The sequence below is a fragment of the Pelmatolapia mariae genome, linkage group LG23 (assembly GCF_036321145.2).
Source record: "Pelmatolapia mariae isolate MD_Pm_ZW linkage group LG23, Pm_UMD_F_2, whole genome shotgun sequence".
Lineage (NCBI taxonomy): Eukaryota > Metazoa > Chordata > Actinopteri > Cichliformes > Cichlidae > Pelmatolapia > Pelmatolapia mariae.
Genome location: NC_086246.1, coordinates 19676763 through 19686885, shown reverse-complemented (window position 1 = coordinate 19686885; position 10123 = coordinate 19676763). Strand labels below are relative to the sequence as shown.

The window sequence follows — 10123 nt, the reverse complement described above, 5'->3', positions numbered from 1 at the left end:
AAACTCGTTAAGCTGCTCGTTTTGATGAACCTGAATCTAGCCAACAGTTTAGATTCACATGAACAACCTGCAATTTAGCTGCAAGTATACACAAAAACACCTTAGAACACATGCCTTTATAAAAGCTCTTAAACTCTATTTTCTTTATGAACAGACAGTTTTTTTTAACCACTTTAAATGCACTTGCTAATATAAAGAAATAGCTCCTTGTTTCTCTCTCTATAAACATATCCTGTGACTCAGTGTCGGAGGCATTTCACCGGAACCCATTACTTCCTCAGCCTTACATTTCCGTTAGTTTGAAGTTTTAGCGGTAAGTGTGGAGCCACGATGTCGCATCTTGGAGTCTCATTTTATGTGATCTCCGTTTTTATTCTTGGAGCCTCTGACAAAGGTGAGAACAAAGACTGTGTTAATGCAACATTGCGAATTAAAGGAGGCCATATCTCTCTCTCTCTCTGTCTCTCTCTCTCTCTCTCTCTCTCTCTCTCTCTCTCTATATATATATATATATATATATATATATATATATATATATATATATATACGTGTGTGTGTGTATGTGTGCTGGATAGTTTACCACTCAGTTTTACTAACTTTCTAATCATTTGAAGTATTTGTACTTTCCCATGTTCAGCGCGTAGGCGTGACAGGTATTACTCAAGTTGTGATAAATAAAAACTTGAGTTTGTGTAAACGGTGTAAGCCAGTAACTAACAACGCGGTGTGAGGTTTTATGATTTTAACAAATTTACAAATTGGAAAAAATCATAATCATAACGACGGAATACAATGAATGCATCGATGGGAGCGGAAAGGTCCGCAATAATGTACCAATAAGGCGCTAATTTAAAAACACCATGTTCACTGTGATGATGAAAAGCGCATTCTCCCAAGATCGGGGCAAACTAGCGGATCAAAAACGATCCTGTTCAGGAGAACAGTAATGTGTGTGCAGTAATGGAGCCGCTTCACGCACGTGTTTCTCCCCAGAAACAGCACGATGACTCAGAGAAACGAGAGGAAGCGGAAGGAAAATCAGTGTGTTTAATATCAGAGAAGCTCGTGTTAAAAAAAAGCTGCGTGTGGATAAATGTGCGCATACTTGCACAGCTCAAGTTTCATCCAGAGGAGGGCTGCTTCATTACAAACTCTTCCACCATGAACATCAAGTCTTTTTAACAGCTCACGTGTACAATGTGAGGAAGAGCACGAAACATTATTTACAGTCAAACCCTGAACCATTAGAATAAATATGAGCTTACATAATAACTGTACACACTGTTGTCCTTTACTAAAGTCGATATTCTGTACTGAGAGTGAGCAGACTAGTTTTCAGGGTTTCAGGTTTTGAGTCACATTTCTGCACAGAGGCACATAATGAAAAATGTCTCACATTAAATGACTTTTGGTAAGTACTTTTTCTGCTCACTGCCTGCAAACCAGGCAGTGAGCAGCAAAAGGGACAGTTACAGTATCTTCATTAACACAGGGACTGATGGGGCTCTGATCATAAATGTTCTTCTGTCCATCATTTAGCTCAGCTGTTACACAGAGATTTAGAGATTCATACAGTGGAGCAGTTTGTAATGCCTCAGATTTCTCTGGATACTCCCTGAGTTTCAGTCCTCAGGACCTCACAGAGTCCCCAACAGTTTTGAACCTGACTGGTTCATCCTTATATCAAGAAAAGAATAATTGCCCTTCGGCCTCCTCTCATTTAGCCAAAATGCCGTGCTGTTTACAGAAAAACACTTATACTCTGTTATTTTCTTTTATACATTTATATTTCTCGGTCCCTCACACCTCGTCAGGTCTGCTCATTTCTTTACTCTTAATTTGTGATGCTCATTTTGAAATGTCAGTCAATACTGAATGCCTCCTTGCAGTGTTAGAAAATCACCGGCAGAACTTACTGTACCTATTAGAGCATTTCTATTCAGGAAGAAAACTGGAAAAAAAATTAAAAAGACTGTAAAACATGTTATCAAAAGTGAGAAAAACAAAAAAGTTTTAGCAGTGAAACTCCAGCTTTGTGTGTTACAGTTCACCTGAACAAAAAGTGAATTTGCCTCACATCTCAAACTATATCTCCTACAGCTCTAACAGCAGTGATCCAAACACAGCAGACTGTGCTGGCAGCAGTGGGAGAAGATGCTGAATTCAGCTGCCAGCTCTTGGACACTAAAGACGTCCTTCAGGTCACATGGCAGAAAATCTCAAATGATGTGGAGACAAATGTTGCCACCTACAACAAGTACTTTGGTCAGAGAGTGAATGATGGCTTTACAGATAAATTTAAGTTTAAATATACTGGACTACAGAACTGCTCCATAGTCATCAAGAACGTGACGGTGCAGGATGAAGGCTGCTATCACTGCCTGTTTAACACTTATCCTGAAGGCTCCTTCACTGGTCGAACTTGGCTCGAGGTCTATGGTAAGAACATTTACCTTCTTTAAACAAAGACAATTGCTTGAAACAAACATAGTGGACATAAATGTGTTAGCAGTTGGTGTGTTTGTAAAAACATGTTGATGATATTTCCTGATCCTTCACAGAGCTGCATGAACCTGTTGTTGATGTCAGAGAGTCAAACTCTACTGAAGAGTGGGTTGTTTCCTGTTCAGCCACTGGTCGACCTGCTCCCACTGTAACACTCAGTGTCTCACAACAACACCTCAACTTCTCACAGTACAACACTGTCAGTGTGTTCAACACCAACGCTACAGTCACTGTCACCACTACAGCTGTGCTCTCAGGTTCACGTAAACACAGCACACAGGTGGGATGTGCAGCACGAGTGCTCTCTGGTCCTCACAGAGAGGTGATGGTGATGATTCATGATGATGATGGTGAGAAACTCTTTAATACACTTAAGTCATTGATTTCTAAATTGATCTATACTGTAAACTAATTTTGGGGTTTATTCTTCCACGTTTTGGTGAAAAATCAGGATCTAATCACAGACGTTTAGGTGCGTTAATATTTGTATGTTTTAAAGCAGTTGCATTATTCAATCTATTGCTTCTTTATAAGGTTTGAATTGATTTTATTTTATTGTCTCCTCTTTTTCTCATAGGAAGGATTTCAGTCATTGTTTCCTCCGTCTTGTTACTGATCGCCTGTGTCGCTGCACTTATCTTTTTGAGTTATATGAAAAAGAGATCTCTGAGCAGGAAATCCTCTTAAACACTTTCTCCTTTTGATTCACCTCATAAATATTTGTGCAGCTTTTTCTCTTCATAATTCTTTCAGTCTGTCACACACACAGTTCAAGATGAACGAGACACCTGAAACCTTAAACCAGACACACTCAGGTTTAAGTGGTTACTTATCATCCTGTCATTTTGTGCTTGGAAATTTTTGTCATTCTTTTTCATTTTGTCATGTTGTCACATTTCAAATCTTCCAACTTGCCTCTAGAGCTCCCTTTTTTTCTTCCTGTCTAATCTGATGTGTATTACACCTCAGTCAGACTCTGCTGCATTTGTCTTTGTTCTGTCTAAGCTAATCTGCTCAGAATGCTTTCATTTTGCAGTATTAACAGAGCAATGCTGCAGTGTTTGTTGTTTTTATTTTAGGGACTGAAACTATAACAGGTGGAGTTTATTTGCAGTCAGATGGATGGTACAAGGATGTATGGCATAAGGTAGAAGGATGTGGAGGGGTGTTATGGTGTGCATGCGATTAAGAACAGGGTATATATTAGAACGTGAATAGAGATTAAAAGGTCATAAAGCTGGCCACAAATTCCTCCACAATAACTCTGCTAAGGCAGTACATCAATCTGATACCGCTTCTAATGGCGTTCAGATTTTCTACCCAAAAGGCGCCACAAGAGGGCACTCCAACACAAGGGATGAAATATTTATACTGAGCCAGTTAGTTAGCAGTCAGCCCTCAAGTTAGCCACTAAGTAATACAATAATATTATAGCTTTCAAAGTCACATGAATTGGCAGAGGGAACAAAGCTGAAACAAGGCCAGAAACTATCAGCTCAAGAGTCCCATGAATTCCATGACTGCCCAGAGGCTGCTGGGTAATGTAGTTCATACTAACACGTACGGTGGCCCCTATAGACAAAGCACGTACAAACTCCTTAACACTTACAAATTCCAAAGCACGTACAAACTCCAAAACACTTACAAACTCCAAAACACAAACTCCAAAACACGTACAAAATCCAAAACACGCGCAAACTCCAAAACACAACAGAAGTGCTCCAGGACGCTAGGGGCAGTATTGAGCTTTTGTTACCTAGTAGCTACACAAGCCAGGAAGTACCAATGACCGGATTTGGTGTGTGGTAGTAACAGGTAAATAAACATTTTTTTATTATTATTTGAATATATATGAGTATGGTTGTTCTATCCTTGCAGGTGTTTTCCACCGGTATCCAACTCCATGTGTTTGCAACAAACTTGCCGTTTATTTTGCAAATCGAGCTCAACACTGCCTCTAGTGTCCTGGAGCACTTCTGTTGTGTTTTTGAGTTTGCACGTGCGTCGGAGCTTGTACGTGCTTTGGAGTTTGTACGTGCTTTGCAGTTTGTACGTGCTTTTTGGATTTTGTGCATGTTTTGGATTTTTTACGTGTTTTGGAGTTTGTAAATGTTTTGGAGTTTGCATGTGTTTTGGAGTTTGTAAGTGTTTTGGAGTTTGTAAGTGTTTTGGAGTTTGTACATGCTTTGCAGTTTGTACGTGTTTTGGAGTTTGTACATGCTTTGCAGTTTGTACGTGCTTTTTGGAGTTTGTGCGTATTTTGGAGTTTGTACGTCCTTTGTCTCTAGGGGCCACCGTAAACACGGACTTTTCTACAGAAACACCTTCAGCCAAACATGGTGACAATCAGCTCAGATAATGGACAACCACGATGATCCAGGATTTTCATCTGTCTGTCTCCACCTGTCCTGCTGTCCCTGAAATAGGGAGAGTGTGACGGACCACCAAGTGGTTCCATTCGCACCCAAGTTTAACCCTTGTGTTGTCCTCGGGTCAAAATTGACCCCAGGTGTATCGCAAACAAGTGTATGGGAATCCCGAGGACATTACAAGGGTAAGGGTAATTGTTGGGGTGGAGATTTTGACGCTTTTTGAATGTGGAGTTCTGGTGAATCCGTTAAAAAAGTTGGAGTGAGACATACTGAGACCTCTCCTGTTGTCGTTACATACCTCCACATTGGTGACGCCTGTGGCGAACATGCTAAGGTTCGAAGAGGAAGCCAGCTCCGGCCTGGGAACATTGGCTACTGCTGGACTTCCACCTCCGCCGATGGCTACATTTGCTGTGGCACTTAAGCTGCCGGATTTTTGGCTTCACGACCCTCCTTCATGGTTCGTGCACGTAGAAGCTCAGTTTGCTCTTCGTAGAGTTTCAGCCAATGATACCAAATACCACCATGTGGTGGCCTCACTTGATCCGCTGTCCACCCGCAGCGTGATGACTCTCCTCCGGGACCCCCCCGCCCGAGGCAAATGCACCGCCCTCAAGGCGCTGCGTTACTCCCTCTCTGATGCTGAGCGGGCCGAGAAACTCCCATGGCCTGGGCGTTGGTACCGCTCTCGAGCTCATGGAGAGCATGCTGTCCTTACTGGGCACGGATGACGGAGGATTCCTCTTCACCCACCTCTTCCTCCGCCAGCTGCCGGCTCCAGTGCGCGCTGGCCTTGCCAACTTCCCGCTATTGGCCATGAAGAATTACTGCTCCCTTGCAGAAGAGGCGGATCGCATCCTCCTGGCTACCAGGTGCTTCGGTGTCCAGCGGCTTGTTTTCATGACCAGGACTTTCAGTGGAACTTTGTAGCTGCTGCTAGCTCTGTGCCTATAATAGGCACTGATTTTCTTTGTTCTCACGGACTGCTGGTTGATGTTGCTAACAGATTTTTAATTGACGCTGTGTCATTTTCTTCATTACCCTGTTTGACTCAGGGTGCTCAGCCCATGGTGCACGCTAACTCAGTAGCTTCGGGTAACGCTTTTCAGTGTTTTCTTTCTGAGTTTCCCTCACTGACTGTCCCCACTTTCTCGAGCACTGTGACGAAGCACGGGGTGGAGCATTACATAACTACAGTAGGGCCCCCGGTGCCCCCTCGACCCTGCCAGGCTAACTGTCGGTCGGGAGGAGTTTGCCACCATGGAGCGCCTGGGCATTGTGCAGCGTTCAAATAGTACCTGGGCTTCCCCATTACACATGGTGCCCAAATCTGACGGTCGGTGGCAATCTTGTGGGGATTTCCGCCGCCTCGATAATGTCAGAGAAAGCGATCGTTATCCCATTCCCCCATCCAAGATTTTGCGGGGACCTTGGTTTTTTCAAAGATTGATTTGGTACTGGGATATCACCAGGTTCTCGTGCTCAGGATGTCCAAAAACCCGCCATCATCACACCTTTCGGCCTTTTTGAGTTTCTGCACATGCCTTTCGGCCTGAAAGGTGCCGCCCAAACCTTCCAGTGGTTGATGGACTCGGTCTTGCGCGGGCTGCCCTTTGTTTTTGTATATCTTGATGATATACTGGTGGCCAGCAGCTCGGAGGAGCAGCACATGTTCCATCTGCGTCAGGTTTTTCAGCGTTTGGCGGAGCATGGACTGATCATTAATCCGTCTAAATGCCAGTTCGGGTTGCCGGTTCTAGACTTCCTGGGGCACTGTATTTCTGCTGAGGGTACGGTTCCGTTGCCTAACAAAGTCCGAGCTGTTTCAAACTTTCCGCTTCCCACATCTGTTAAGGCACTGCAAGAATTTTTGGGGATGGTGAATCTTTACAACCGTTTTCTCCCTGGAGTGGCACATCTGCTGCAGCCGCTTTACAGGGCATTGAAAGGTAAGAAGGCTAATGACTCTGTTGACTGGTTTCCGGAATGCATCCAACCGTTTTCTGATGCTAAGTCGGCGTTAGCTAATGCTGCCCTTCTGACCCACCCATCACTGTCTGCGCAGATTGCGTTGACCACTGATGCATCGGACATAACGGTGGGTGCGGTGCTGGAACAGCGAATCTCGGGTTTCTGGTAACCGCTCGGATTTTTCAGCCTCAGACAGCGAGCGCAATTACAGCATTTTTGACAGGGAGCTACTATCTCTCCACCTGGCGACCCGTCATTTCCGTTTTTTTCTCGAGGGTCGTCACTTTACCGCGTACGTGGACCACAAACCCTTGACGTGATGTCCAAAGTTTCTGACCCATGGAGTGCGCGCCAGCAGCGCCAGTCAGCAGCCATTTCTGAGTTTACCACGGACATTCTGCGTCCGCTGTGCGACGGCCCATTTAGGGTTATCGAACCGGGCCAGAAACATTTTGTTTTGGATTTTGGGGGTCGTAGGGAAACTGTGTGTGTTGACAGACTTAAACCTGCACATATTCTTGAGGACAGTCATGAGGACAGTCATGTAGTGGCTTCCCTCCTTCCACGCGGTTAACGGACTATGGTTTTCCCCCCAGGAGCACCCCCCAGCTGGACATTCAGCACGTGGCTGGTAATTCATGTACTTTATCCCGTGCGCTGTTTTCTCCCATGTTTGTCGGCATGGCGTAAAAGGCGTGACCCAGACATCCTCGTGCTTAAATCTGCACAGACAGGCCTCATGCTGGAGGACAGACCCGTGCAGGTTGGCGGTCCTCTCCTGATTTGTGACGTTTCCACCGGCCGCCCTTGCCCAGTAGTTCCCGTTTCATGGCGTCGTCATGTTTTTGGCTTGGTACATGCTCTCTCTCATTCGGGGGTCCAGGCCTCTGTTAAACTGGTCAGCTTGTTTGGCCAGGCCTTCGCAAATCAGTGAAGGAATGGGCAGCGGCGTGCATTCCATGCCAGCGTGCAAAGGTTCATAAACACATCAAGGCACCCCTGGAGCAGTTCTTCATCCTTTCGATCATGTGCATGTTGATCTGGTGGGTCCCCTGCCATAGTCAGAAGGTTTTACGCACCTTTTGACTATTGTTGACCGCACCACCTAGTTGCCAGAGGCAGTCCCCCTGGCGTCCACTACCGCGGCAGTGGTGGCTAAGGCGTTTTTGTCAACTTGGGTTTCGCGTTTCGGCCCCCCACGGACATTACCTCTGACAGAGGCCCCGAGTTCGTTTCAGAGCTTTGGTCAGCTATGGCTGATGGACTGGGGGTCAAGGTCCACCGCATACAACCCGCAAGCTAATGGGATGTGTGAGCGATTCCACAGATCACTTAAGGCTGCTTTTCGCGCTTCCTTAAAGGATGGCAATTGGGTTGACCGCCTCCTATGGGTTTTGCTTGGGCTGCACTCTGCGGTTAAGGAGGATCTCGGCGTGTCCCCAGGGGGTCAAGGTCCACCGCATACAACCCGCAAGCTAATGGGATGTGTGAGCGGTTCCACAGATCACTTAAGGCTGCTTTTCGCGCTTCCTTAAAGGATGGCAATTGGGTTGACCGCCTCCTATGGGTTTTGCTTGGGCTGCACTCTGCGGTTAAGGAGGATCTCGGCGTGTCCCCAGCTGAACTGGTTTTTGGTCAGTCCCTCCGTGTGCCTGGAAAATTCCTGCCTGAGAACCCTCCCACCTGCTTCAATCCATCTGTGCTATCCCTCAACCCGCTTTTGCCCTCGCTTCGGGTTCCTGGTCCGGTGCACCATTGCATGCCTGACACTTTTGTTCCAAAGACTTTAGAGACGGCTAAGTTTGTTTTTGTCAGGCACGATGCCCACAGGACGCCGCTGCGTCCGCTGTGCAACGGCCCATTTAGGGTTGTCGAACCGGGCCAGAAACATTTTGTTTTGGATTTTGGGGGTCGTAGGGAAACTGTGTGTGTTGACAGACTTAAACCTGCACATATTCTTGAGGACAGTCATGTAGTGCCGGTCCAGGCCCCCCGCCGTGGCCTCCCTCCTTCCACGCGGTTAACGGACTATGGTTTTCCCCCCCAGGAGCACCCCCCAGCTGGCGTTTGAAATTCCTCCTGCCTTTCCTGTTCGCCTACACCAGCCTCGTTCACAGGATGGACCTTCCTCTGCCAGTTCTCTCCCTCCCAGGTTCAGTCGTTCTGGCCGTTTGCTTAGGCCCAGGGTCCTGGACTGAAAAGAGTTCCACTTCCCTTAAACTCAAGTTTAAGGGAACTCAAGTTTAAGGGAAGTTTTGGGGTTGTGCCTTTTGAATGTGGAGTTCTGGTGAGTAAAGTTGGAGTGAGACATACTGAGACCTCTCCTGTCGTCTTTACATACCTCCACAAGAGCATAGTTACTGAATTGCTTCCAGCAGCCCTGCCAGCCTCCCTGGCACAGCCCCTCCTTTGCAGCAGACCTACAGACCACACTCTGCCACAGTCCTGTATGTCTCTCAAGAGTTTCTGGTAAAGGATTTGTGAAGACCTGTCCACATGGTTTAGTTGCTGCATCGCAAACTCAAACAAACTATGTATTTTTGGTGACTTAAGTGAATTAGAAATGGAAGCAAATATATTGCACATAGTTCTTACTGCATTAACCATTGCTAAGAAAACTGTCCTCATGAACTGAAAGTTCAAAAATAATTTATGTTACTCAATATAAAATGTACTTTTACATCACATTAGTCTGGAAAGAATCTCGGCCTCTTCTAAAAACCTGGGTGAATTGGATTCTCTCTGGGCCTCACTGATCAGTTTCTTTAGTTATTGGTGGTGGTCGCTGTGGTCTGTCTTCTTGAATGCCTTCCGGGCCTTAACTCTGGGTGGGCCTGGGGTCTCACCCTCGGCTCACTTTGGGGCGGCCGGCCTCTGGCAGGGTCGGCTGGTTGTTGCCTCTGGTCTTCTAAGACCCTAGCCCTTTGATCGTGAGGGCTCTGTCTCCTGCTGGGGCGGGCATGTGGTTTTCATTGGGATGTGGACTCCAGTCTTCAGTTCTCTGCAGGCTGTGAATGGTGTGGGAAATTTGTGTCATTCTTTTTCACTCTATCATGTTGTCACATTTCAAATCTTCCAACTTGCTTCCAGAGCTCCTTTTTTCCCCTTTAATCTGATGTCTATTACACCTCTTTTCCTGTCTTCCTCTGACCACAGCAGGAGTGTTGTTGCAGCTTCTCACCCTCAATGTCAATTACATTTCTTTATAAACTCCCACACAAACCACACACAGACATAATCTTTGTGTAATATGTTTGTTTTTGTCTTTCAGGTGC

The 10123-nt window shown here is 46.0% G+C and overlaps 1 protein-coding gene across 1 annotated transcript; it reads left to right on the top strand.

The window, feature by feature from the left end:
- Nucleotides 1–2087: 2087 nt before the first annotated feature.
- On the top strand, nucleotides 2088–4864 carry LOC134621172 (OX-2 membrane glycoprotein-like; the record flags this gene model as incomplete). The annotated part of the gene is made up of 3 exons (XM_063467608.1): nucleotides 2088–2439; nucleotides 2562–2855; nucleotides 4794–4864. Coding segments are annotated over 3 exons (717 nt in total), but the record flags the coding sequence as incomplete, so codon positions are not given.
- Between the last annotated feature and the right edge of the window lie 5259 nt (nucleotides 4865–10123).